Source organism: Anser brachyrhynchus, assembly GCF_964034855.1.
Source record: "Anser brachyrhynchus genome assembly, chromosome: 31".
NCBI lineage: Eukaryota > Metazoa > Chordata > Aves > Anseriformes > Anatidae > Anser > Anser brachyrhynchus.
The window spans coordinates 712147-739900 of NC_137724.1; the positions used below are offsets into that span (position 1 = coordinate 712147).

Consider the following 27754-nt stretch of genomic DNA (forward strand, 5'->3'; position numbering starts at 1 on the left):
CCTCTAATACTCTGCCCAACCACTAACTGTGGAAGGCGAGATCTAATCCCTAAACCCTAACCTGATCACCTGATCCCCAAATCCTGCATTGCTGTGGTCTAGTCCCTTACTGAAGCAGTCTGGCCTCATGAAGCTGAGAGAAACCCTGCAGACACCAAGGTCAGTGAAGAAAGAGGGTGAGGTGGTGCTCCAGGTGCTGGAGAAGAAGTTCCCCTGCAGCCCTTGGTGCACCATGTTGGAGCAGATCTCCACACCGCAACTGATGGAAGACCCCGTGTGGGAGCAGGTGGATGTGGCCTGAAGGAGGCTGCAGTCCAGGGAGAGCCCCTGCAGGAGAAGACTCTGCATCAGAACTGTGGAGAGGAGCCCAGCTCTAGGCAGCCCTTCATGGTGGGGCCTTTCTTCTGAGGAGAAACTTATATCGACCCTTTGACAGGTGCTGCACAGGCAAGGACAGGACTCAGGATGGCATTGCCCTTCAAGAAGGAACTACCTTTGGGATTCCCTCAAAGTGTGCAACTCCTGGCTGTGTCACAGCTTGAGTCACTGCACTGTGAATGCTGGCCAAAGTCCCACCATGACAGATGCAACCTCATGCTTCCCCTGCAGCCACTCCCTCTGGTCTTCCTGAACTACCATTGACAATGCAGACTCAAGCAAACAGAGACAAAAGGGAATACAAGAATGCCCATGCTGTACAAACTCAACAACAATGATACATGCTAGCAAGTAATTGGAATACGAGCTGAGCACCAGCTCATCACAAGCACCAGATTCATGCTTAGTTGGTTTGAAAGGACTGAGCACAGGGCATTAGAAAAAAAAAAAACATAAAAGAAGGAGCTACATCTTCTCCGTGTGGACTCAGCAGCAGGAGCCCTGCAGAATGACAACCCATCTGGCCGCTCATGGCTTGGACAAGTGTAGAGTTTGCTGCTTGAAGAACTGTCTGGAAGGCCATGCTCAAAGAGCCTGAGTGAAGAGAGATCAGTCCAGTTGGTGGACGGTCACCGGTGGCACTCCCCAGGCCTCAGTACTGGGTCCAGTTTTGTTTACTATTTTGATGGATGATCTGAATGAGAGAAATAAGTGCACCCTCAGTACATTTGCAGATGATAACAAGTTAGTTGGGACAGTTGATCTTCTTGAGGATAGGAAAGGTTTGCAGAGGGATCTGGAAAAGCTAGACTGATGGACTGAGTCCAATCACATGACATTCAACAATGATTAAGTGCCAGCTCCTGCACTTGGATCATAACAACCCCATGCAGCAGCATAGGCTTGGGGAAGAGTGGCTGGAAAGCTGCCCAGCAGAAAAGCACCTGGGGATGTTGGTCAACAGCCAGCTGAACATGAGCACCCACCCCCTGTCATGGCCAGGGACACCGACATCTTCCAATAGATCATCTGTGCTTATGAGGTCACTGTCAGCTGAAGAACTGGTAGGCCAGGAGCAGGCCCATGGCAGGTGGTGCCTGAGTAGCTGACAGGCCGAGAGCAAACATGGCCTGTGCTAGACGCTGTGAGGACCCTGGTGCCTGAGAAGCCAGTAGGCCAGGAATAAGCACCTGGCTTGTGTGGGTCTGTGGGGAGCTCACTGGTGATCAATCAGCTGATAAGTCAGGGCAAGGCCCATGGATTGTCCAGGTACCTGTGAGGTCACTGGTGCCTGAGGAGCTGGCAGGCCTGGAACAGGCCAAGAACTTGTGTAGGTGTTGGTGAGGTGATTGCTGTCTGAATACAGGCCAGGAGCCGGCCCATGGCGGGTGAGGATGCTATGGCATCACCCGGAGCTGGGTTGGACAGAATCAAGAAATATCATGAGTTGGAAAGAACTGAAGATCAGTGAGTCCAGCTTCAGCTTCCAGATTAAAAAATAAACTATTCGTATCTAAAAACCTATAAAAGCTATAAATATATATTACAAATATTAAAATATTAAAAAATATAATATATATATTTTAAAAATAAACTTTATATATAATATGTAAAAAATAAAGTAATAATTATATAATATAATATTATATAATATAATAGATATAATATACTGTATAATATAATACTGTATGTAATATAAATATATATAATATATAGTATTAATATAATATAATATAATATAATATAATATAATATAATATAATATAAATAATCAAATATAATACATAATAATATAATATAATAATATATATGTAAAATATATATTTTGTATGTATTTATATGATATATTTTTTATTAAGAATAATATATATATACACATACAGGCCCATGATAGGTGAAGATGCTATGGAATCACCTGGAGCTGGGTTGGACAGAATAATGAAATATCCTGTATTGGAAAGAATTGAAGATCAGTGAATCCATCTCCAGCTTCCAGACTAAAAAATAAACTAGATGTATCTAAAAAACTTAAAAAACTATAAATATATGTCAAAAATATTTAAAAATATAATATATATATTTATAAAAAATAAACGTTTTTAATATATGTATAGTAATAATAATAATAAATAATAATATACAATATAATATATGTGATATATTATATGATTTAAATGTATATTATGAATACATAATCTATAATAATAAAATATAACATAATTATATATGTTAAATATATATATTTATAAAACATATTTTTTATTTAAAATATTATATGTGTATTTATATATATCTATATATAAAATAAACGATATGTCTAAGAGCATTGTCCAAGCAGTTCTCGGACTCTGCCAGGCTTGGTGCTGCGAGGAGGCTGGGAGGCAGCGCAGGGCCAGGCCTGGGCACGGGGCCAGGAGGAAACCACCGCCTTCCTGCCCGGGCGCCATGTCACGTGGGCTGCGGTTTGTGCACCTGCAGTGGCAGGCAGGCTCCAGCTCCCGACCCGCCGCGGGGAATAACGGCCCCTGGGTGACACGCTGAGAGCCAGGGAGACGCCTGAGGCTCTGGGCTGCAGCTCTGCTGCCAGGGCAGGCCCTGGACCAGCTCTGGCTGCTGCCAGGACCCCACAGGAGGCTCCCTGGGGAGGGACGGGCCAGCCAGCGCTCCCGGCATGGGGCTCGGGCCCTGCCCAAGGGCCTTTCCCAGCTGCTGCTGCCAGCACAGCGGGGGCTGTAGCAGGGGCAGGGGCTGGGCCCTTCCCAGCCTGACACAGCCCCGCTGCAGGCCCAGCCCCGTGGATCCCATGGCGCAGGGACGGCCGGACAATCGCACCTTGGGCTCTTGGACGCTACAGCTCAGGAGATGCTCCGTGCTCCCGGTCCCCACAGCGGGCTGCAAGGGGTGTCAGACCCATCTGCCCCCACACCCAGCCCTACCCCACGATGATCTCCCACCGCAGTGACGTGAGACCCGCAGCGGAGCCGTCCCTCATATATGGTCATGAAGAGCGCTGGAGAAGTTCATTGGAGAGCTGGGCTGCGTCGGAGGGGAGATAAGTGCCGATAACGTCTAAAAAGGTGCCTGCTGCTTCGATTGGCTCCTCCTGCAGCTGGGACAGCATCTGCACAGATATATTGCTCTCTCATCACCTCCATTGCCTTGTGGGTCCGAGCTCCAGCAGCAGGGCCGTGCTGTGAGGGCAGGAGCCTCAGGATGGGGACAGAGGGACTCCTGTCCCCTTGGGTGCTGTGGCTGCTCCTCTGGGTGCAGCCTTGCAGAGGTAAGTGCTTTGTTCCACAGCCTGGGGCCAGCAGGCAGCAGCAGAGTCATTGGGAACCCCTCAGCAGCAGCGGGGTCATCAGGATCCCCCTGGGAGTGGGGTTGCTTTCCAGGCACCACTGAAATGAGAGGCAGAAGGTTCTCAGTCCCTCAGCCCTGTGCTTTAATCGGTGTCTCTCTGGGTGGGAGGGGATAATCCATTTCCACAGCTCCCATGATTATGGCAGCCCATGCCTGGCTGCATTTCCAGACACCGTGTCCTCGTGTACCCTTTTGGGACCCCTTGTTCCCCAGCACTGTCCCTCCGGAGATGGAGAAGGCCCAGACAGTAACAGCAGTCCTCAGCCATCTCCTGGGCACAGCCTATGTCTGGGGTGTCCTGGAGGGGTTGTGTGCTGCTCCCCGCCCCTGGGATTTGGGGAAACAGTGATCCCAGGAGGGCAGGTTGTGCCCCCCAGACAGAAGGGCACTGTGGCTTCTGCACCAGAGGTGTCAGAGAGGTGTCCTTCCTGGGGGCCCTGGCCAAGCTTAGAGGCTGGGCTGACAGCAGGGATGAGGAGGGGACACAGGTTGGGGGGGAACCTTGTGATTTTTTCTTTGTGCCCCCTGGACAGACAGGAAGCCCCAGGGTTTTTGGTACATTTGGGAGGTGTCTGGGGCAGGTGGGACTGGGAGAAGTATGGGTCAAGGAACATGGGGCTGTTCAGGGGCTCCTGGGCTGGGGAGGAGTGGGAGCCCTGTGCAGGGCTGGGGGTGGTATGCAGGTGGGCATGGGCAGGGGCAGGGAGCCACTGGTGTGGGAGGAGGTGCTGAGGGTTGTGTGGCAGTGAATGGTGCAAGAGGGCTGAAGCTGGGCACCCCCAGCCCAGTCCAACCCATGGGGAGAGCAAAGACCCCAACACCACCCCAGGGACAGGCCGTGCAGGACAGGGCTCCCACCCTGGGGTCTGTGACTGTGCCTGACCCAGGGACAATCTCAGACCCGCAGCATGGGGCTCGAAGCTCTCCTGACCCTTCCTGTGTTGGTGTTTGAAGGGGCTGCGGAGCTGAGGCTGGCGGATGGCGGCAGGCGTTGTGCTGGGAGAGTGGAGGTGAAACACCAGGGCCAGTGGGGGACTGTGTGTGGTTATTCGTGGGACAAGGACGATGCTGCAGTGGTTTGTAGGCAGCTGGGCTGTGGGGGTGCTCTTGAAGCTCCTCAGTATGCACACTTTGGGCCAGGATCTGGCCCCATTTGGATGGATGATGTTGAATGTCATGGCACCGAGTCTGTGCTGTCTGACTGCACACACAGCGGATGGGGTCAAACAAACTGCCGTCATGGGGAGGACGCTGGAGTGACATGTTCAGGTAAGGACTGAACTTGTTCCCTTCCTCTGGGACGAGGACACTTCTAAGGGACCTGGCTGTGACCTCAGGAAGCAACAAGTGGACACCAGAACATGGCTCTGTGTGTCAAGTTGCACTCTGAGCTGGGTCTGTCACCGCTGGTGTCCCTTGTCCCTGGGGAAAGCCCAGTGGGAGCGCACCCAGCCTGGCCCTGAAGCTGGAGCAGCCAACCCTGGGGAGGTGCCCGGGGCTGGGAGAGGAAAGCCCCCACCCTTCCCCATCGTGCTGGCTGGTTCCCATCTTTCTCCTCCCATTCACCCAGGCCCTGTCTGGCAGGCTGGTCCCTGTGCCAGGGGAATCTAGAGCAACTCCCCCAGCCACCAGCAGCCTCAGGGAAGGGTGTGCAATGGCCCAGGCCTTTTGGGTTGTACCCCCATCAGACAAGAGAAGCTCAGCCAAAGCAGGGGGGCTGTTCAGAGGGCAGGAGCACTGGGCTTGGGCAGAGGAGCAGGGTGGCAAGTGGCACCTTGTTCCTGTCCCAGGGTCACCCTACGAGAGCCAGTCCCTGGAGACACGGCCCCTCCAGGCCATGCTGACCCACTGCCCAGCGTCTCCTGCCTGCCCTGTGCCCCAGGGGCTGTGCCAGCACCTCCTGGCTCTCCTCGGTGCCTGCCCTCGCACCAGGAGCTCGTGTCAGCCGAGGGCCGCTCTCTGCCTGCTCTTTTGCCCCATGTCTGGCTGGTGGCTGGGGACGTGCATACCTGACACCACACTCTGTCCCTGCCTGAGGACCCCCCTTTGCCTGCTCCCCAGATGTGCCCCATCTAACAGCAGCTCCCCAAGAGCCCCAGCACCCCCTGGGAACAGGGGGCTTTTCTGGCAGCTCCAAGGGGTTCCTCAGCCTGGCCTGAGCCTGGCAGAGCAGAGCTGGCTGCAGCAGCCCCCAGTGCCTGGGCCCATGTCCCTGGGCCCACGTGCTGCGGGTGCTGCAGTGCTGGGTCTGGGGCTGGGCAGCCCAGGGGCTCCGGGCAGCAGCAGTTTGTCTGAGCGGTGCCTGCGGCTGGGGGCTTGGGAGAGAGGGCAGCCCATGGGTGCTGGGCTGGTTTCTGAGGAGCAGAAGGGCGGCCCTGACCTGTTTGTGCCATCGACACCCACTGAGAGCTGCTGGGCTGGCCGTGGGGCTCTGCATGTGGCCACCTTCAGGATGAGGTGGGAGGTGGGCACAGAAGTGCCAGAGGGCTCTGGGAACTCACAGGTCTCCTTGGTTGCTCCAGGATTTGTCCGGCTGGTTGGAGGGGACAGCCCCTGCTCAGGAAGTGTGGAGGTCTATGACAGGGACCAGTGGAAAGCTGTCTGTGACTCCCAGTTTGGTGCCAAAGCTGCCGAGGTGGTCTGCAGGGAGCTGCAGTGTGGCACAGCCCTGTCTGTGCATGGGGCAGCTCACGTGGGAGAAGGGGCCGGTCCTGTCTGGGACAGAGAGCTGCAGTGTGTGGGGAATGAATCCGTCCTCTACTTCTGCCCCACGGGAGCAGCCAGGGACCAGCCCTGCACCCACGGCAATGGCACTCATGTCACCTGTACACGTAAGGACTCCGGGTGGGATGGTGCCCACGGGGTCTGTGGTGGGGGCAGGAGAGCAGGGTGGGCACTGGGCTGTGCTGGGAGGGGGACAGGTGGGGTGAGGTGGTGGTCTGCAGTCCTAAAAGAGTGCTGCAGGAGGAGAAAGGCACGTTGCCCCTTGGCCTCTCCTGCAGCTCCTGTGGGAGCAAGAGCACAAATGTGGCCTCTCTCACCCTCCTTTGTCCCCAGAGTACACAGGGTTCAGGCTGGTGAACGGCAGCACAGCGTGTGCAGGCAGGGTGGAGGTCGAGGTGCTGGGGACGTGGGGGACCCTCTGTGCCTCCCGCTGGGACCTCTCGGACGCCCACGTTCTCTGTCGGCACCTCGGCTGTGGCTTTGCTGAGTCCATTCCTGGAGGAGGGCATTTTGGGAGAGGAACCGGCCCCGTCTGGAGAGACTCGTTCCACTGTGACGGGACTGAAGCCCACCTGGGGCAGTGCCCGGTGACTGCCCTGGGGGCCTCACAGTGCTCCCACGAGAACGCTGCTGCTGTCATTTGCTCAGGTGAGTGTGGGCAGTGCTGCAAAGCGCATTTGCCCCTGGTGTGTGACACGGCCACCCAGAGCTGGGGACCCCATGGCAGCGGCTGGCTGAATTTCTGCTCTCACCAGGCCCGGCTCGCCCCATGTCCCTGCGGCTGGTGGGCGGAGGGAGCCGGTGCGACGGGCGCGTGGAGGTCTTCCAGCACGGGACGTGGGGCAGAGTCCTGGATGAGCAGTGGGACATGCAGGAGGCCAGCGTGGTGTGCCGGCAGCTGCAGTGCGGAGAGGCAGAGGCAGCCTACACCCCTGTGAGGGCCGAGCGAGGGCTGGGCCCCGTGGGGCTGCACGGGGTGCGGTGCACAGGGCATGAGGCTGACCTGAGCCTCTGCAACACCTCCCTGCCCGAAAGCGCAATGGCAGCAGGAATCATGGAGGACGTGGGGGCCGTGTGCCGGGGTGAGTGGTGCTGCACGTCCCCAGGGTGTGGGGCTCGGCAGGCAGCCAGCCCCTGACGGCCGGGGCTTCTCCCCGCTGCAGGGAGCCGGCGGGTCCGGCTCGCGGACGGGGCCGGGCGCTGTGCCGGGAGAGTGGAGATCTACTACCAGGGGCGCTGGGGCACCGTCTGCGACGACGCCTGGGACCTGGACGATGCCGCCGTCGTTTGCCGCCAGCTGGACTGCGGAGGGGCCGTGGAGGCAGCCGGCTCCGCTCGGTTCGGGGAGGGCTCCGGGCAGATCTGGCTGGATGGCGTCAACTGCTCCGGGGCCGAAGCTGCTCTCTGGGACTGCCCTGCTGAGGCCTGGGGGCAGCACGACTGCAGGCACAAGGAGGACGCAGGAGTCATCTGCTCAGGTCTGTGCTGGGAGTGGGGCTGGGAGCTGGGGCCTGGGAGGATGGGGTGAGGACAGGGCTGGGCAGGGCCGATGCCATCCCTGGCTGCATTGGATCCCCTGCCCAAGCCCAACCTGGGGAAACCCTCACACAGACCCCAGGGTCCCTGGTGAGTCCATTCATCCTGACAGTGAGTGGGGAGGGCAGGGGTGTATGTCAGAGACCTCTCTGCCCCCAGATGCAGGAGGGATTCGCTGGTTGTACCTCCAAATACCCGAGCACCTGGGGTGCAGAGGAGCCTCTGATCCCCCAGCCCCAGACCAGCCTGTTCCCCGTGGGCCCTTCCCTCCTTCCAGAGTTCATGGCCCTGAGGCTGGAGAACAGCGACGGCTGTTCCGGGCGCCTGCAGGTTTTCTACAACGGGACATGGGGCAGTGTTTGCTCCAACTCGATGACTACCGAGACAGTGTCGCTGGTGTGCAAGGAGCTGGGCTGTGGGGATGAAGGGAACCAGGAACCAACCTCAATCTATGCCAAGCTGTCTGGCACCGCGTGGCTGGATTATGTGGAGTGTGGGAAGAGCAACAGCTCCTTCTGGCAGTGTCCCTCTGCTCCCTGGCATCCGCAGTCGTGTCATGACCTCCGAGAAGAGACCCACATCACCTGCAATGGTAAATCTGATTCATCAAGGCACCAGGTCCTCATCCCCACTGGGTATGGTCAAATGCAGAGGAGGAACCCAGAGGGGCTTTGACTTTCTGCATTAGACCCTGTTGCTGCTGGTGGCACGAAGGTGACTTCAGGTCTCAGAGCCACCCACGTCCACCAGCAGCAGTCAACAGTCAGGCTTTCAGCAGCTCCTGGGGGATGTAGAGGCATCTCCAGGCAAGGTCTCAGAGGAGACCATGCAGGGCTTGCAGGAGTCCTCCATCCACGGACAGCCTCCTGCTGCTCTGTGAACCAGGGACCCTGTGGGGATGCGCACTCAGGTCCCCGTTCAGTGACGTTTGTGTCCCCTGAATGAACGGGGTTCTGCTGCTGCCCTGACCCAGGCAGCATGGGGACGTGTGAGCAGAGGTCAGCCCTGCTCTCTCCTGCACGACCCCCAAAGCAGTCCCCTCAGCCCAACTTCTCTTTCCTTTGGGACATGGACAGAAAGGCCGCAGGTGGCTGCATGCCCCAACTCCACGAGGTGCACAGGTAGGGAGCTGCCCCTGCATGTGCCCCCCTCACCTGGCAGGGCTGTCCCAGCTGTCCCGGTGCAATGGGAGGTCGCTGCCTCCCCAGACAGGGAGAAGATCCGCGCCATGGGAGGCGAGGACGGCTGCTCGGGCAGAGTGGAGGTCTGGCACCGCGGCGCCTGGGGGACGCTGTGTGACAATGCCTGGGACATGCGGGATGCCGAGGTGGCATGCAGGCAGCTGGGCTGTGGCCCCGCGGTCTATGCCCTGGGCCAGGCAGCCTTTGGAGAGGGGACGGGCCCCATCTGGCTGATGGAGTGCGGGGGAACTGAGCTGTCTCTGCAGGACTGCTGGGCCCAGCCAGGGGACAGCGGTGCCTGCCAGCATAAGGCAGATGCGGCTGTGCATTGCTCAGGTGAGCAGTGGGGCTGGGAGACATCGCTGGGGGCTTGGCAAGGAGCTGGCTTGGGTGTCTGCCCTGCTGGATCCTGGCATGGCCCCACTGCGGGCCCGAGCAAGGGTGTCCCTGCAGACTTGGAGGCTGGTGGTGGGTGGGGAGCAGCCTCTGTGGGGCTGGATGTCCCCGCACATTCCCTGGGCTGCCTGCACTGTCCTGTGAGCGGCCCAGAGCAGTGGTGCTGGGCCCTGTCCCTCCACCCTGCCCAGCCCCGCAGGAGGGACAATTCAGGTGGCACATGTTGGGGCCATCTGCCAGGGAGGCTGCCTGCTACCGCAGCCCCAGCCTCCCAGCCCGGCTCTCCTTCTCCTCCCCTGCAGCTGCACCCAGGACAGCAACACCCCCCCCACAAGCAGGTAAGTTTTTCTTCCCCTGGGGCTGGGTCTACCCATGGCCAGGCTGTGACCCACAGCCAGGGGAAGGGGCTCCCTGCTGGGCTCTGAGACTCCCAGGAAATCGAGGGAGCTGGGGGAAGTCTGTGATGTACCCAGCAGGGTGGGAGCTGCTCCATCACCCAGCCCTGTCCCCCCAGCCCCTGCTGCCTTGTGTGGTCAGGAGTGGCATGTCCTGCCCCCAACCTCTCCCATGCCTGATGCTGCCCCTGCCATGTTCCTGCCCATGCAGATCCCCCCCGGGGCCCTCTGACCACCACCAGTGAGAGACTCTCGGTGCCTGTCATCATCTGCATCATCCTGGGGGCCCTCCTCTGCCTGCTCCTGGCCCTCCTGGCTGGGCAGCTGCAAAGCGCCAGGGCTCGGCACAGAGGTGGGTCCTTCCCCAGTGGTCCTGGGGGGGAGATACCTCCTGGCAGGGCTGGGTGTGCTGGGGATGTTGGTGAGGGGCACAGGCAGAGCTGTGTGCTGCCCCCTGCCCCATCTGCTGCCCCACTGACTGACAGACCATGGGGCACCAGCAGCAAGGGGTGGAGAGCCCAGACCCTGAGGACATGAGTCCTGGGTGAAGGAGAGAAATGTGAGAGGTGGGCTGAGGGAGACGGGGAGGATGCACAGCTGGCAGTGCTCTGGGCAGCACTGGCAGGAGCGTGGGGCAGCAGGGTCCATCACTGTGATTCCAGCCACCCCCCAACAGGGCACGGGCTGTGCTATTGACGTGTGGGGCAGAGATGGAGCAGCTCCATGGGGAGGGGAAATGCAGGAGCTGGTGCAGGGTCTGCACTGGGACATGACCCAGAGACCAAAGGGGCACAAGGGCTGTCTCCAAAGGGATGGTGTGAGGCTGACGCTGCCCCAGACCATCTCCATGGGGATGCTGCCCTCCCTGGGGTAGTGGCCACAGTGCCAACACAACACAGTGGGGCTGTGCTGTGGGGACAGCCCTGTGCTGGCCCAGGGAATGGGGCTGGGGCAGCCCAGTGGGGTCCCGTCCCTCTCTGCCCATCCCCAGACCAGCCCTGCCTCTGTCCCCAGGCTCCGGGAGAGCTGGGGAGCCCTTCCCTGAGGCCGTGTACGAGGAGATCACTTACAGCCTGGCATGGGAGAAGCAGCCGAGGTTCAGTCTCTCAGGTGGGTGCAGGTCCCTGCAGGGGCACATCTGCAGGGCCCTTTCTCCCTGCCCCAGACCAGGGCTGTGCCCTGCAGCTCCTGCTCATGGTCCCTGAAATGCCGGGGCTTTCATTTCTGTGGGAGAGCATCCAGGTGCTGGTCCCCACAGAGGAGCTTCCTCCCCACCAGCTCTGCCCATCCCAGAGGGGACAGCCCCTCTCTGCCTGGCCCTGCACCCTGGGGACATCCAAGGGATGAGAGAAGGGGCTGTCCCAGGGCAGCTCTGGGAGCCCCTCTGAGAAGGGGCTGGTCCCAGAGGAGCTGGGGATCTCCTCCCCAAGCAGCCCCAGCTCTGTGGGTGCCAATCCCCAGCAGTGCTGACCGCAAGATGGGGCAGCAGGGCTCACCCCAGAGCACCCAGCTCTCTGTAGGCTCCTTTTCAGAGGGGTCCCTGACCCAGCTGCAGCCCTACTCCAGGCACAGCGAGGAGGAGGATGGTCTGGGGCCAGCCCCAGGGACTGGAGGGGGATGGGAGGGAAGGGCTCCATCTCTCCTCCCTGCAGACAGACAGACAGCAGTGCTGCTGAGTGCTATCATCAGAGCTGGAAGGATGAAGGCTCTGCTGTGGCCTGACACCAGCAGCGTGTCAGCCCTGTGTCCCTGCACACTCTCCCATCCTCTGCTCTGCAGGACGTCTCTTCTCACTGCCACCACCTGCCCTCTCCTTTCAGATGTCCCTGTCCTGCCCAGAGGTGACCCAGAGGATGGATATGATGACGCTGGGGAGGTTTCTGACCCTGGGGAGGATCCTGTCCCTGGGCAGGGGGACTGGGATGTGCCCAGGACTCCAGAGGAGGGAGATGGGCCCAGGGATGCAGCCACAGGTGAGAGGGCAATGCAGCGCTGCTGCTTCCTTGGTGCCAACCCCAGCGCCAGGCAAGTCCATGTTGTATCAAGAGCCTGATCTCCCGGCACGGGGAACCTGTCCTGGGAGATTTCCTGGGGGCTGGGAGAACGGGCCGAATGTCTCAGAGCTGGCAAGGAGGAGGAAGGTGATGTACAGCCCCAAAGGGCTCCCCACAGGACCAACCACAACAGCCTGCCTTGATGCTTACAGGGGGAAGACTGCACTCCCAGAGAAGTACTGGGGACCCTGGAACTGAGCGAGACACCTCATCCCCCTTCCCGGGAAGCATGGGCTATGACGATGCTGAAGAGGTGTCTCTGGCATGTCCCCACGAGGACACCCAGGATGTGTCACTGGAGCCCCATGCACAAGGGTCCCAGAGCCCCAGGCCAGCAGAGCCCAGCCCTGCCGAGCAGCTGGGTGCAGCCAGGAGGGAGGAGAGCTCAGTGCCACTGGGAGAGCTGTGAGCGCCAGGGAACGGTCTCCCTTTTCCAGCAGGCAACAGACACACATGGGTATTTCCCCTCTTGGTATTCCCCTGTTTTTATGCTGTGTGTTTGCAAATGTTTATATTAAAACAGTCTGGGGCTTTGCCCCAGATCCAGTGCTTCCCTGCCGATGTGTCAGGGCGTCTCCCTGAGGCTGATCAAGGGGAGCAGAGCTCAGAAACACAGCGGTTGGGGAGGGTCACGTCTTAGGGCCAGCAGGATCAGTGTCTGGCTGTGGGACTGCCAGAGGCACTGGTCCCTGGACACTATTCCTACTGACAGAGACATCTCCGTCCTGCCAGCCACAGGCAGTTTCCAGACAAAGTGGCTCTCTGTGAAGCCCCATGAGGCACTCACTGGCAGTGCCCACCCTCTGCTTCTTGGGCCCCCATGGAGCCCAAGGATGCCTGCCCAGCACCCACAAGCAGAGATACCTCTCTTACAGGAGCTGAACGGGGAGGATGGTTGGACCCTTGGGCAGGACTTGGCACCCAAACTGCCCTCCCAGCTCCTGCTGGTGGGTCCCCACAGCCCTCCAGCTCTTCCCCAGCAGGCTCCTCTGCTCCAGGCTGAGAGGTGCTTTTGGTAGTGGGATGGTGGGCTGGAACACCTATTGGAGCATCTATTCAATCCCTTTGGGTTCGGTGTCCTGGCTGTGTCCCATTGCATTGTCCTGCATACCCCCAACCTACATGTCGTGGGGGGGCAGTATGAGAGATGGAGAACCCATTGATATGGTTCAACAGTAAGTGAAACACTGGTCTGTTAACAACACTGTTCTGGTCTCAAATGCAAAACTCAGCTGCATATGAGCTTCTCTAAGTAGAACCATAGAGATTCAAAGAGTTTCAAGGGGGAAATGAATCCTAGCACAGAAGCTAGCACGACCCATCCAGAGAGCTTAGCTATGACGGGGGAAGGGGATAAAACAGGGATCACCAGAGAAGTGCCTGGGGGAACAATGCTGAAGCTGGGGGTGAGGGAGATGTCTCATCTGAAGAGCATCTACACCAATGAATGCAGCATGGGCAACAAACAGGAGGAGCTGGGAGCGACTGTGAGACAGGCTAACTCTGACCTAGTTAAGTGTCAATGGATAAGAATGAGGGGAAAGGCCTGTAGGGGTGACATCTTGGTGGGGGTCTGTTATATGATCGTAAGACCAGACTGGTAGATGAGGGAAGGGCTGTTGATGTAGTCTACTTAGACTTCAGCAAAGGCTTTGACATGGTCTCCCACAGTATTCTCCTGGGGAAACTGGCTCCCCAAGGCCTGGACAGATATAGTCTTCTCTGGGTAAAGAACTAGCTGGAGGGCTGTGCCCAGCGGGTTGTGGTTAATGGAGTTAAGTCCAGCTGGCGTCCCGTTACAAGTGGCATCCCCCAGGGCTTGGTACTGGGGCCTATCTTGTTTAATATCTTTGTTGATGACCTAGATGAGGGGATTGAGTGTACCCTCAGTAAGTTTGCAGATGACACCAGGTTGGGAGGGATATTGGATTAGATATCAGAAAAAACCTTTTCTCTCAAAGAGTGGTCAGGCACTGGAATGACCTGCCCAGGAAGGTGGTGGAGACACCGTCCCTGGCGGTGTCCAAGAAGAACCTGGACGAGGTGCTACGAGATCTGATTTAGTAGCTTAGGGGGTAGTATTGGTGATAGGAGAATCGTTGGACTAGATGATCTTGTAGGTTCTTTCCAACCCTGTGTTTTTATGATTCTATGACTCTGTGACTAATGGTAACAAGTAATGTGTTTGGGGTTTGACATCAAGGTAGGAAATGAGGTTGGGGATTAGAGCAATGGATGCCTTTCAGGGTGAGAGGGAGCATTTAGGGCAGCACTAGATTTTCGGGTTACTAGTTAGAAATATTACCAGGACATAACATGAAGATTTTCCCAGTGAGTGTTGCAGAAGCAGCAGCCTTACCTGAACCCCTCTTACCTCTTCCAAATCTTTCCTTACTGTTAGCCAAGCCCCTCTTCTCTCTCCCAGATTTCCCACCGTTATACACCCACCTTTCCTCTGGCCTCCCCTAATGTGTCACCCTGTTGGGGGCAGCTTTCTGATGGCCTTTATGACCTCAGAGGCTCTTCCTCCCTGCTGTTGGACAGCCAGGGGCTGGGACAGAAGTGACCTCACAGCCAGCATCCACAGGGCTACAAGGAGCTGTTGTGCTCAGGAGGCCTCTTCCCAGCCCACCCAAGAGCAGTGGGTGCAGGGGATGCCCTGCACCATCCCTCAGGTACTCTGCCTGCCAACCAGCTCATGCTTCAGAAGGCCACCCACAAGTCCAGACTCACGTTTCTTCATGTAGCCTTTAGCAACTCCAGGGCGTCCTGAAGGGAATGGCCATCTCTGTGTGGAAAAGTGAATCATGCACTGAATGTGCATTTTAGAGAAATGTTGAGACCTTTGCAGAAAATTATTTTAAAGGCTGAAAAAATATTTCAAGTGGTTCCACGGGGGACTGTCCCGTCAAAAGTAAATGACCTTAAGAAACCGTCTGTCCTGAAAGAACTGATGGCAACCCTAGGGAATGGCTTATTGAATTGGGCTCACTCAGGTTCATCTAACCACATCCACTCCATAAGCATCTCACATGGACAAGGAAAACACATGCTCTGTGTCTCTGCTGCTGTCATCTTCAGGAGATCCACAGCCCCCACCCTCTCACCCCAAAAACCCTACAGCTCTCAGGCCAGTCCCGCTTCCCCAGCACAGCACACCAAAACACTGGTGGCTCTGGGGCTCCTCAGGCAGCACCACCGCACACACACAGCGCCCTGCTCTGCTCCCGGGACACCCCATGTCCCACACAGCCTTGCCTCAGGCCAGCACATCTGGGCTGGCCGGAGCAGCCATTCCTGCAGCCCCTGCTCATGCTGGCAACAGCTCCTGAGCTGGCGGTGCTGCTCTGCAGAGCGAGGGGGCTGTGGTGTGTGGGGCTGTGGGGGCACTCTGCAGGGCCATGCTGGTCAGGCTGGGAAGGCAGAGCCATCTGGTGGGGGGCACTGCCACTGACTGCCTCCCACACAAGTGGTTCTTTGGCCATGGAGGGTGCGCACAGATAGCTGGCTTTCTTCACAGTCAGAGACTCATGGAAGAGAAACAAACAAAGCCAGAAGCCTCCTTCGAGTCCATCCCTTTACAATATCCATGACAGCACGTCTGGGAGAAGAGCTGAGCCTTCAGGCACTGCCCTCAGCACATCCCCTTTTATGCTTCAGATGCTGGTACAGAGCCAGCTGTGTTAGAGAAGTGCCCCTGGCCTGTCCCTGCCTGTGGACACAGGACTGCCCCACAGCAGCACGGTGAGCAAGCGACAAGAGCAATCACTCCTCACAGCAACACAAGGGCTCCGAAGGAGAGCATGGGGGGTGAAGTAAAGCAGATCGGGACAGACCAATCGCTGGGGCTCCCTGGCAGTGCTGCTGTGCCAGGACTCTTCTCCCCTTCAACTTTTGCACACAGCCAATTGCCCCTGCACCTCCACCACAGGTCTCCGAGAAAGGATCTCAGGCAAGCAAGTCGGTGCTTTCTCTTTATTTGAAGACACAGATAGCCTGGCTTCTAGTTTATACCAAGTCTTGAAATCACACGGGACAGGTAGATAGTGAAATGCATAATGAATGAATAATATTATCTCTTTGTGGACAACACTATCGTAGGTAAAGCAGGGGAAAAAAATATAATGCACACGCACACAGAACACCAACATCTAGGCCTGTAATGAGTTACATTATGAGTGATATGCAGAAGAAAACAGGCCATTTATTGTTTCAGAAAAACATCCACTCATCACTTTTCTAACTGCATCCTTGAGCTCCTGGTTCCTCATGCTGTAGATGAGGGGGTTCACTGCTGGAGGCACCACCGAGTACAGAACTGCCACCAAAAGATTCAGGGAGGAGGAGGACATGGAGGGGGGTTTCAGGTAGGAAAATGTGCCAGTGCTGATGAACAGGGAGACCACAGCCAGGTGAGGGAGGCATGTGGAAAAGGCTTTGTGCCGGCCCTGCTGGGAGGGGATCCTCAGCACAGCTCTGAAGGTCTGCAAATAGGACACCACAAGGAAAGCAAAACACCCAGATGCTACAGCGACACTAATAATAAGAAGCCCCGTTTCCTGGAGGTAGGCATCGGAGCAGGAGAGCTTGAGGATCTGGGGAATTTCACAGAAGAACTGGTCCAGGGCATTGCCTTGGCAGAGAGGGAGGGAAAAGGTATTGCCAGTGTGCAGCACAGCATAGAGAAAAGTACTGCCCCAGGCAGCTGCTGCCATGTTGACACAAGTTTTGCTGTCCATTATTGTCCCATAGTGCAGGGGTTTGCAGATGGCAATGTAGCGGTCATAGGCCATGATGACGAGAAGAGAAAACTCTGCTGTAAGGAAAAAGAAAAAGAAAAAAACCTGAGCAGCACAACCTGCATAGGAAATGGCCCTGGTGTCCCAAAGGGAGTTGGCCATGGCTTTGGGGACAGTGGTGGTAATAGTGCCCAGGTCGAGGAGGGCGAGGTTGAGGAGGAAGAAGTACATGGGGGTGTGGAGGCGGTGGTCGCAGGCTACGGCTGTGAGGATGAGGCCGTTGCCCAGGAGGGCAGCCAGGTAGATGCCCAGGAAGAGCCCGAAGTGCAGGAGCTGCAGCTCGCGTGTGTCTGCAAATGGCAGGAGGAGGAACTCGTTGGGGTAGCTGCTGTTGGACATTGGCTGCCTCTGCACATTTGAAACTTGTCTAGGAGAAAAAGTAAGTGACAAGACCACCCCTTCCTGCACCCCAGCTGCAAAGCCTGAGGCTAGTTCCACAAGTAGGAAACACCATGTCCTGTCCCTTTGATATTTATGGCAAATAACCCCTGTCTGGAACTTGCCTTTCTCCTCTACAGCAGAGAATCTCTGAGATTCTTCTTGAAATACCCCATAGGCTGCAGAATTTGCCAGCGAATCTGGAGATGGCACCAGGATCAACAGCTGCGTTGCCCTGCAGCCAGAGACTTACCCTGTTCAGGGCTGGGAAGATTTCTCCTGCAGTGAGCTCTCAGCAGCCCCCCTCCACACTGCCTTTAACATCTCCCTCCCTTCTCTCAGCCGCCCTTGTCCCCTGCAGGCAGTGCCCCCAGCCCTGCTGCGCTGTGCAGAGGAGCTGCTCGTGGGCAGAGCTGTCTCTCTGCAGCGCTGCCTGCTTGCCAGGAGCTCCCCCTGGGCCCAGGAGCCCGGCCCAGCTCAGCAGCACAGGGAGCTCTTGACAAGTCCCTGGGCCTCCAGGGGAATCAACTTTGAAACAGACTGAAGTAATCGTTTATGTTCCTTCCCTCCACTGGAGAGGGACCACTGCCCTTCCTCATTTCAGAAGAGGTATGATGTCCAAGGATCACCTTTCCAGGTCCTGGTTTCAGGCAGAACACGCACCCAAGGATCTCTTTCCTCCTGCTGAGGGAAGGGTTTCAGCTGAGTCAAACCAGGCATCTCATACTTTATTTGCAATCCAGAGGCTAGAAGGGGGCTTAGCTGCCTCTCCCATGCCTCACAGAAGCCCACAGGAGTTGGAATTCCTCTTGCCTTGGTTCAGGTGGGCACAAATCAGGCAGCTGTATGTCAGCTGCATGTCTCAGCTCCCAGCACATTGAATGGAGACAGAGACCAGGAGGGAGCTGGTCAGATGCAGACACCAGGTGACATTGGAAATGCCAGAGTGACATTTGAGTGACATTTGATGTGCCAAATTCCTCTGGGCCATAGAGATTTCATTATTGCGTGTCCAATATAATATAGCTGTAGCCATTGTTCAATAGCAAAGAAATAAAAGGTGAGCTATGACCTAGTTGCCATCACTGAAACCTGGTGGGACCACTCCCATGACTAGAGTGCTGCAATGAATGGTTATAGGCTCTTCAGAAGGGACAGGCAGCACAGACGAGGTGGTGGTGTGGCTCTCTATATTAGAGAGTGTTTTGATGTTGTAGAACTCGAGGCTGGGAATGATAATGTTGAGTCCTTATGGGTTAGGGTCAGCGGAAAGGCCAACAAGGCAGGCATCCTGGTGGGGATATCTTACAGACTGCCAAACCAGGATGAGGAGACAGAAGAGGTATTCTACAAGCAGACTTTGAGGTGTTCGGGACACTGGTTGGCAGAGTCCCTTGGGAGGCAGTTCTGAAGGGCAGAGGAGTCCAGGAAGGCTGGGCACTCCTCAAGAAGGAAATCTTAAAGGTTCAAGAGCAGACTGTCCTCACATGCCCAAAAATGAGAGGGCGTGTGTTGTGGTTTAACCCGGCTGGCAGCTAAACACCACACAGCCGTTCGCTCACCCTCCCCCCTCCCTCTCTGGGATGGGGGAGAGAAACGGGAAAGTGAAGCCGGTGAGTTGAGATAAAGACAGTTTATTAAGACAGGAAAATAATAATAACAATAATAATAATAATAGTGATAATGATAATAGTATTAATAATAATAATGTGTAAGAAAACAAGTGATGCACAATGCAATTGCTCACCACCCGCTGACCGATGCCCAGCCTATCCCCGAGCAGCCGGCCCCCCCACCCCGGCCAGCCACCCCTATATATTGTTTAGCATGACATCAGATGGTATGGAATACCCCTTTGGCCAGTTTGGGTCAGCTGTCCTGGGTCTGTCCCCTCCCAGCTCCTGCTGCACCCCCAGCCTGCTCGCTGGCAGGACAGAGCAAGAAGCCGAAAAGTCCTTGGCCTGGTGTAAACACTGCTCTGCAACAATTAAAACATCAGCATGTTATCAGCGCTCTTCTCATCCTAATCCAAAACATAGCACCCTACCAGCTACTATGAGCTACTTAACTCTGTCCTAACTGGAACCGGGACAGATATCCACCCCTTATTCCATACCATTTATGTCATGCTCAGGTTACACTCTGTCCAATACATTCTAATTAATCACCATTTTCATCTATGATATATAGCAATCATGGTAGTGATGACATACATTATTATATAATAATTAACATACTACAATTCAACTCATGGGCTATTCTCACCCAGTATCAAATCCCCTTGAGGTACACACCGGACCTCCCCATTCTTTTGCATTACCCACCAAGTGCATCCAGGTCCCTGAGCAAAAGCAATTCCACGAATGGGTTTGCCTTTTCCTGAGGCAGGAGTAGCCCAGACTGTTTTACCCAGCATGTTTCTTACGTGCACTACAGGAACTTTATCCCCTTCTACAGTGCGTAACAGGTTTGATTGGGCAGGTCCAGCTCGGTTGGCAGATCCCCTGGTATTGACTAACCAGGTGGCCTTTGCCAAATGTGTATCCCAATTTTTGAATGTCCCAGAACCCATTGCTTTCAGTGTAGTCTTCAACAGTCCATTGTATCGTTCAACTTTTCCAGAGGCTGGTGCATGATAGGGGATGTGATACACCCACTCAATACCATGTTCTTTGGCCCAAGTGTCTATAAGGTTGTTTCGGAAATGAGTCCCGTTGTCTGACTCAATTCTCTCTGGGGTGCCATGTCGCCATAAGACTTGCTTTTCAAGGCCCAGGATAGTGTTCCGGGCGGTGGCATGGGGCACAGGATATGTTTCCAGCCATCCGGTGGTTGCTTCCACCATTGTAAGTACGTGGCGCTTGCCGTTGCGGGTTTGAGGGAGTGTGATGTAATCAATCTGCCAGGCCTCTCCATATTTATATTTCAGCCATCGTCCTCCATACCAAAGAGGTTTTGACCGTTTGGCTTGCTTGATTGCAGCACATGTTTCACAGTCATGAATAACCTGTGCTATAGTGTCCATGGTCAGGTCCACCCCTCGATCACGAGCCCATCTGTAGGTTGCATCTCTACCTTGATGGCCTGAGGTGTCATGGGCCCATCGGGCTATAAATAATTCACCTTTATGTTGCCAGTCCAGGTCCACCTGAGCCACTTCAATCTTAGCAGCCTGATCCACCTGCTGGTTGTTTTGGTGTTCTTCAGTAGCCCGATTCTTGGGCACATGAGCATCTACATGGCGTACCTTTACAACCAGGTTCTCTACCCGGGCAGCAATATCTTGCCACAATGCCGCAGCCCAGATGGGCTTGCCCCTGCGCTGCCAGTTGTTCTGCTTCCATTGCTGTAACCACCCCCACAGGGCATTTGCTACCATCCATGAATCAGTATAGAGATAGAGAACTGGCCACTTTTCTCGTTCAGCAATATCTAAAGCCAGCTGAATGGCTTTTACTTCTGCAAACTGACTCGATTCACCTTCTCCCTCAGCAGCTTCTGCAACTCGTCGTGTAGGACTCCATACAGCAGCTTTCCATCTCCGATGCTTTCCCACAATACGACAGGACCCGTCAGTGAACAAGGCATATTTCTTCTCATTTTCCGGTAGCTTGTTGTACAGGGGGGCTTCTTCAGCACGAACCACCTCCTCCTCTGATGATATCCCAAAGTATTTGCCTTCTGGCCAGTCCATAATCACCTCCAAGATTCCTGGGCGACTGGGGTTTCCTATTCGAGCCCGCTGAGTAATCAGTGCAACCCACTTGCTCCATGTAGCATCAGTTGCATGATGCGTAGAGGGGACCCTTCCTTTGAACATCCAGCCTAGTACCGGCAGTCGGGGTGCCAGGAGGAGCTGCGCTTCAGTACCGACCACTTCCGAAGCAGATCGAACTCCTTCATATGCTGCCAATATCTCCTTTTCAGTTGGAGTATAGCGGGCTTCAGATCCTCTGTATCCCCGACTCCAAAACCCCAGGGGTCGACCTCGAGTTTCCCCAGGTTCTTTCTGCCAGAGGCTCCAGGTGGGACCATTCTCTCCGGCTGCGGTGTAGAGCACATTCTTTACATCTGGTCCTGTTCGGACTGGCCCGAGGGCTACTGCATGAACTATTTCCTGCTTAATTTGTTCAAAGGCTTGTCGTTGCTCAGGGCCCCATTCAAAAGCATTCTTCTTACGGGTTACTTGGTAGAGCGGGTTTACAATCAGACTGTAATTTGGAATATGCATTCTCCAAAACCCCACGACACCTAGGAAAGTTTGTGTTTCTTTTTTGCTAGTTGGTGGAGACATAGCTGTTATCTTGTTGATCACATCCATTGGGATTTGACGACATCCATCTTGCCATTTAATTCCTAAAAACTGGATCTCTCGTGCAGGTCCTTTAACTTTATTCTGTTTTATGGCAAAACCGGCCTTCAGAAGGATTTGGACTATTTTCTTCCCTTTCTCGAAAACTTCTTCTGCAGTGTCACCCCACACAATGATGTCATCGATGTACTGCAGGTGTTCAGGAGCTTCCCCCTGCTCCAGCGCAGACTGGATCAGTCCATGGCAAATGGTAGGGCTGTGTTTCCACCCCTGGGGCAGCCGATTCCAAGTATATTGGACTCCCCTCCAAGTGAAAGCAAACTGTGGCCTGCACTGTGCTGCTAGAGGGATGGAGAAAAATGCATTAGTGATATCAATTGTGGCATACCACTTGGCTGCCTTTGATTCCAGTTCATACTGGAGTTCTAGCATGTCCGGCACTGCAGCACTCAGCGGTGGCGTGACTTCGTTCAGGCCACGATAGTCTACTGTTAGTCTCCACTCACCATTAGACTTTCGCACTGGCCATATGGGACTATTAAAAGGTGAATGAGTCTTGCTGATCACTCCTTGGCTCTCCAGTTGACGAATTAGCTTATGGATGGGACTCAGGGAGTCTCGGTTGGTGCGATATTGCCGCCGGTGCACAGTTGTGGTAGCGATCGGCACTTGCTGTTCTTCAACCCTCAGCAACCCCACAACAGAAGGGTCCTCTGAGAGACCAGGCAAGGTAGACAACTGTTTAATGTCCTCTGTCTCCAAAGCAGCTATGCCAAAAGCCCAGCGGAACCCTTTTGGGTCCTTGAAATATCCTCTTCTAAGATAGTCTATGCCAAGGATGCACGGAGCATCTGGGCCAGTCACAATACGGTGCTTTTGCCACTCATTACCGGTTAGACTCACTTCAGCCTCCAATACAGTTAACTGCTGGGATCCCCCCGTCACACCATAAATACAGATGGGCTCTGGCCCTTTATAGCTTGATGGCATTAGAGTACATTGTGCACCGGTGTCTACCAAAGCCTTATACTTCTGTGCGTCTGACGTGCCAGGCCATCGAATCCACACAGTCCAATAAACTCGATTGTCCCTTTCCTCCCCCTGGCTGGAGGCAGGGCCCCTCTAGTCCTGGTCAGAATCTTCATTTCTGTGTTTAAAGGACTGCCTGCTGGAAGTTGGAGCAGCAAACCTTTCAGAGAACTCCTTTTTCCCAATTGTTTTCCTTTGCAATTCACGTACCCGTGCCTCTAGGGTCGCAGTAGATTTTCCATCCCATTTTCTCATGTCCTCTCCATGGTCACGTAGGTAAAACCACAGGGTGGCGCGGTGTGTGTGCCCACCATATTGTCTTCCTTGCATAGATGAACGTTTACCCCTAATAGCTGAGACACTGGTTTGTACAGGTGGGGAGGAAAATAATCTCTCTTCAAGTTGGTGGATCTTTTCAGAAAGTTTCTCCAAGGTATTCTCTTTTAGCTGGTGGACACTGGTTCGTTCAGGTGAAGGGGAAGATAATCTTTCTTCAAGTTGGTGGATCTTTTCAGAAAGTTTCTCCAAAGCATTCTCTTTTAGCTGGTGGACACTGGTTCGTTCAGGTGAAGGGGAAGATAATCTTTCTTCAAGTTGGTGGATCTTTTCAGAAAGTTTCTCTAAAGCATTCTCTTTAAGTTGGTGGACCTCTTCAGAGAGTTTCTCCGCAGCTGAGACACAGGCCTTTAGGGAAGAGGAGAGATTTCCTTCGTACTGCCGGAGTATTTTAGTCACTTCATTCACTGTGGGATTCTCCTCCGTTTTCCAGGCTAGTATTGCCAATGAGTTGGCATATGATGATGGGGAACTCTGTACAAACTTCCGCCACATGGGTAGTGTACACCGGACTGCATCTGGATCTGCGGATGTTTGTGCGTCGTCTAGGTCCTTATAAATTACTTCCCGTACGGCCAATTCCCTCAGGTACTGAATTCCCTTCTCCATGGTGGTCCATTTGCTTGGTAAACATACAAGTTCTTCCTTGAAGGGATACCTTTCCTTCACAGCTGACAGGAGACGCCTCCAGAGGCTGCGAGATTGTGCTCCATCTCCAATTGCTTTGTCAATGCATGCATCCCTAGCAAGGGATCCCAGCCGCCTGGCTTCCTTGCCCTCCAATTCCACATAATTGGCTCCCGTGTCCCAGCACCGGAGCAGCCAGGTGACAAGCTGCTCGCCTATACAGCGACCAAAATCTTTTCGCACATCTCGTAGCTCACGCTGGTATAGAGTCCGGGTAATTACTGTTGATTTTTCGACATCCTCATCCTCATCTTCAGTCTTCTGCACCTTTGATGGCCGGTGTAGAGTCCGGGTAGTTACTGTTGATTTTCCGACATCCTCATCCTCATCTTCAGTCTCCTGCACCTTTGATGGCCCAGCCTCGTCCTCACTACGCCCAGACTTAGCAGAAGACTGTCTGCGTTTTAAACGACCTGAGCCTCTATACCATTTTTTCACCTTGTCTACAGGGGCAACTTGCACTGCTACAGCTCGTTTCTCTGACCCAGACACAGGGTCTGCCACAGGGGTTGGAATACCCTCTGCGGGGTCAACTTGCACTGCTACAGCTCGTTTCTCTGACCCAGACACAGGGTCTGCCACAGGGGTTGGAATACCCTCTGCGGGGTCAACTTGCACTGCTACAGCTCGTTTCTCTGACCCAGCCACAGGAGTGGGAGCAGCTGCAGGAGCTGGAGCGGCTGCAGGAGCTGGAACTGGAGTAGCTGCAGGAGCTGGAACTGGAGCGGCTGCAGGAGCTGGAGCGGCTGCAGGAGCTGGAGTGGCTGCAGGAGCTGGAGCTGGAGCGGCTGCAGGAGCTGGAACTGGAGCGGCTGCAGGAGCTGGAGCTGGAGTGGCTGCAGGAGCTGGAGCTGGAGTGGCTGCAGGAGCTGGAGCTGGAACGGCTGCAGGAGCTGGAGCTAGAGCTAGGTTGCTAATAGCATCAATTGCAGCTCGATAGGCACAAGCCAGACCCCAGCACGCTACAGTGATTTGTGTCACTTTGGAACTGCCAGAGTCATGACACCTTTTTTTCAAGCATTCTGCCAGCTTTTTAGGATTTTGCAGTTGTTCAGGGGTGAATGTCCAAAACACTGGAGGTGACCACTGCTCTAGAAACCTGCCCATATCCTCCCACACTCCCTGCCACTCGCAACTATCCCGCCTCAAGACAGATCTCCGGATGAGATTCCTAAGTAGTTGTTTAACCCTCCACAAAATCTGAAGCGCATTCAGGAGACATAACAACAAGAGCAGGCTGGTCTGAGTATCCCAAGGATATTCAACATCTCGGAGAACCACCGTAACTAGCTCGGGGGATAAGAAGGTGGTGGTGAAGGAGAAAGGGAGAGTGAACAGGTAGGGAAACATGTCTTCCCCTGTCCCCTTCACAGATTGGCTCCCTAACGAAAACAGGCAATAGGTGTAATTGCTAATAGTTTCCGAGATATGGGTTCCAAAGTATAGAGTCGACGTCAGTGCTGAGTACAAATACCAGGTTAAAGTCGTGACCAGATATTTCATCATTTCATAAGCCATTGCTACACCGCACAGTACCATAACAATCTTAAACCAGGGTCCGGAAAGGATAAACAGTGCAACAGGGAGCACATACAGAAAGTAACGCACCATAAAACTCAATTTGGAATACAGGTACAGCAGACTGGAGATTAAGGCAATCAACATCGTGACTAGCAACTATTAAGCAGGTCCAATACTTATACCAATTTTAGTTTAACACACTCTGGTCAGATTTGTCGATATCTCAACCCTTCGCGCCCCACGTTGGGCGCCAAAAGGACTGTTGTGGTTTAACCCGGCTGGCAGCTAAACACCACACAGCCGTTCGCTCACCCTCCCCCCTCCCTCTCTGGGATGGGGGAGAGAAACGGGAAAGTGAAGCCGGTGAGTTGAGATAAAGACAGTTTATTAAGACAGGAAAATAATAATAACAATAATAATAATAATAGTGATAATGATAATAGTATTAATAATAATAATGTGTAAGAAAACAAGTGATGCACAATGCAATTGCTCACCACCCGCTGACCGATGCCCAGCCTATCCCCGAGCAGCCGGCCCCCCCACCCCGGCCAGCCACCCCTATATATTGTTTAGCATGACGTCAGATGGTATGGAATACCCCTTTGGCCAGTTTGGGTCAGCTGTCCTGGGTCTGTCCCCTCCCAGCTCCTGCTGCACCCCCAGCCTGCTCGCTGGCAGGACAGAGCAAGAAGCCGAAAAGTCCTTGGCCTGGTGTAAACACTGCTCTGCAACAATTAAAACATCAGCATGTTATCAGCGCTCTTCTCATCCTAATCCAAAACATAGCACCCTACCAGCTACTATGAGCTACTTAACTCTGTCCTAACTGGAACCAGGACAGCGTGGAAGAAGACAGGCCTGGCTGAACAGGGAGCTGTGGCTAGAGCTTAGGAAAATAAAGAGTTTAGGACCTTTGGAAAAGAGGGCGGGGCACTCAGGAGGACTATAAGGATGTTGTGAGGCTGCGCAGGGACAAAATTAGAAAGGCCAAAGCTCATCTGGAGCTCACTCTGGCTACTGCTGTTAAAGATAACAGAAACGTTCTTATAAATGCATAAACACAAGAAGGAGGACTAAGGAGAATCTCCATCCTTTACTGGATGCGGGGGGAAACTTTGTGACAAGAGATGAGGAGAAGGCTGAGGTGCTTAATGCCTTCTTTGCCTCAGTCTTTAGCAGGAAGACCAGTTGTTCTCTGGGTACCCAGCCCCTGAGCTGGTGGAAGGGGATGGGGAGCAGAATGTGGCCCTCATAATCCACAAGGAAATGGCTGGCGACCTGCTAGAGCACTTAGATGTACGCAAGTCAGTAGGGTCAGATGGGATGCACCTGATGGTACTGACAGAACAGGCGGAAGAGCTGGCCAAGCCACTTTCCATCATTTATCATCAGTCCTGGCTATCAAGGGAGGTCCCAGTCAACTGGTGGCTAGCAAACGTGATGCCAATCTACAATGAGAGCTGGAGGGTGGACCTGGGAAACTATAGGCCTCTTAGTTTCACTTCAGTACCAGGGAAGCTCATGGAACAGGTTATCTTCAGCGTCATCACAAGGCACTTGCAGGGTAACCAGGTGATCAGGTCCACTGAGCATGGGTTTATGAAAGGCAGGTCTTGCTTAACAAACCTGATCTCCTTCTATGACAAAGTGACGCACTTAGTGGATGAGGGAAAGACTGTGGATGTGGTCTACCTTAACTTCAGTAAGGCTTTTGATATGGTTTCCCACAGCATTCTCCTGAAGAAACAGGCTGCTGATGGCTTGGACTGGCGTACGCTTCGTTGGGTTAGAAACTGGCTGGGTAGCTGGGCCGAAAGAGTCATGGTGAATGGAGGACTCCACGAGTGACCAGCAGTTGGAGGCCAGTCACTAGTGGAGTCCTCCAGGGCTCAGTACTGGGGCCAGTTCTCTTTACTATCTTTGTTGATGATCTGGATGAGTGGATGGAGTGCATCCTCAGTAAGTTTGCAGATGACACCAAATTAGGTGCATGTGTCGATCTCTCTGATGGTAGGAAGGCTCTGCAAGAGGATCTGCATAGGCTGGATGGATGGGCTGAGGCCAACTGTATGAAGTTCAACAAGGCCAAGTTCTGGGTCCTGCACTTGGGGCACAACAACCCCAAGCAGCGCTACAGGCTGGGAGATGAGTGGTTGGAAAGCTGCCTGGCAGAGAAGGACCTGGGAGTATTAGTTGATAGTCCGCTGAATATGAGCCAGCAGTGTGCTCAGGTGGCCAAGAAGGCCAACAGCATCCTGGCTTGTATCAGAAACAGTGTGGCCAGCAGGACTAGGGAAGTGATTGTCCCCCTGTACGCGGCTCTGGTGAGGCTGCCCCTCGAGTACTGTGTTCAGTTTTGGGCCCCTCACTACAGGAGGGACATCGAGGTGCTGGAGCATGTCAAGAGAAGGGCAACGAAGCTGGTGAGGGGTCTGGAGAACAAGTCTTTTGAGGGGCGGCTGAGGGAGCTGGGGTTGTTTAGCCTGGAGAAGAGGAGGCTCAGGGGCGACCTTATCTCTTTCTATAGGCACCTTAAAGGAGGCTGTAGCGAGGTGGGCATTGGTCTATTCTCCCACATGTCCTTTTACAGGACAAGGGGGAATGGGCTAAAGTTGTGCCGGGGAGGTTTAGGATGGACATTAGGAAAAACATTTTTATCAAAAGT

At 54.5% G+C, this 27754-nt stretch overlaps 5 protein-coding genes and 1 long non-coding RNA gene across 8 annotated transcripts in view; 2 read left to right on the forward strand and 4 right to left on the reverse strand.

The window, feature by feature from the left end:
* Positions 1-27754, reverse strand: part of LOC308184368 — a 342195-nt gene that overhangs the window by 158728 nt on the left and 155713 nt on the right. The gene's annotated exons all lie outside the window — the stretch shown is intronic.
* The window catches only part of LOC308184351 (olfactory receptor 14C36-like), a 154542-nt gene that overhangs the window by 114007 nt on the left and 12781 nt on the right, over positions 1-27754 (reverse strand). The gene's annotated exons all lie outside the window — the stretch shown is intronic.
* Positions 1-27754, reverse strand: part of LOC308184345 (olfactory receptor 14A16-like) — a 216742-nt gene that overhangs the window by 82376 nt on the left and 106612 nt on the right. The window lies entirely within an intron of this gene.
* Positions 1-27754, forward strand: part of LOC308184324 (uncharacterized protein) — a 70936-nt gene that overhangs the window by 1973 nt on the left and 41209 nt on the right. The window lies entirely within an intron of this gene.
* LOC308184319 (antigen WC1.1-like) lies at positions 2688-12584 on the forward strand. 3 transcript variants are annotated; one of them, XM_080571359.1, is made up of 13 exons: positions 2688-3658; positions 4693-5007; positions 6261-6569; positions 6796-7110; positions 7218-7544; positions 7626-7940; positions 8276-8590; positions 9075-9515; positions 9878-9913; positions 10182-10322; positions 10985-11080; positions 11791-11976; positions 12177-12584. In XM_080571359.1, exons 1-13 carry the CDS (start codon positions 3592-3594, stop codon positions 12431-12433), a joined length of 3120 nt encoding a protein of 1039 aa, XP_080427485.1. In that variant the 5' UTR covers positions 2688-3591; the 3' UTR covers positions 12434-12584. The 3 variants fall into 3 exon arrangements, with proteins under 3 accessions (XP_080427485.1, XP_080427483.1, XP_080427484.1); XM_080571357.1 differs by lacking the exon at positions 2688-3658 and having other exon boundaries at positions 4907-6569; positions 11791-11943; positions 12177-12579; XM_080571358.1 differs by lacking the exons at positions 2688-3658; positions 11791-11976 and having other exon boundaries at positions 4909-6569; positions 12177-12577.
* LOC308184336 (olfactory receptor 14C36-like) lies at positions 15771-17889 on the reverse strand. Its single transcript, XM_080571389.1, has one exon. It carries the CDS (start codon positions 17160-17162, stop codon positions 16197-16199), a length of 966 nt encoding a protein of 321 aa, XP_080427515.1. The 5' UTR covers positions 17163-17889; the 3' UTR covers positions 15771-16196.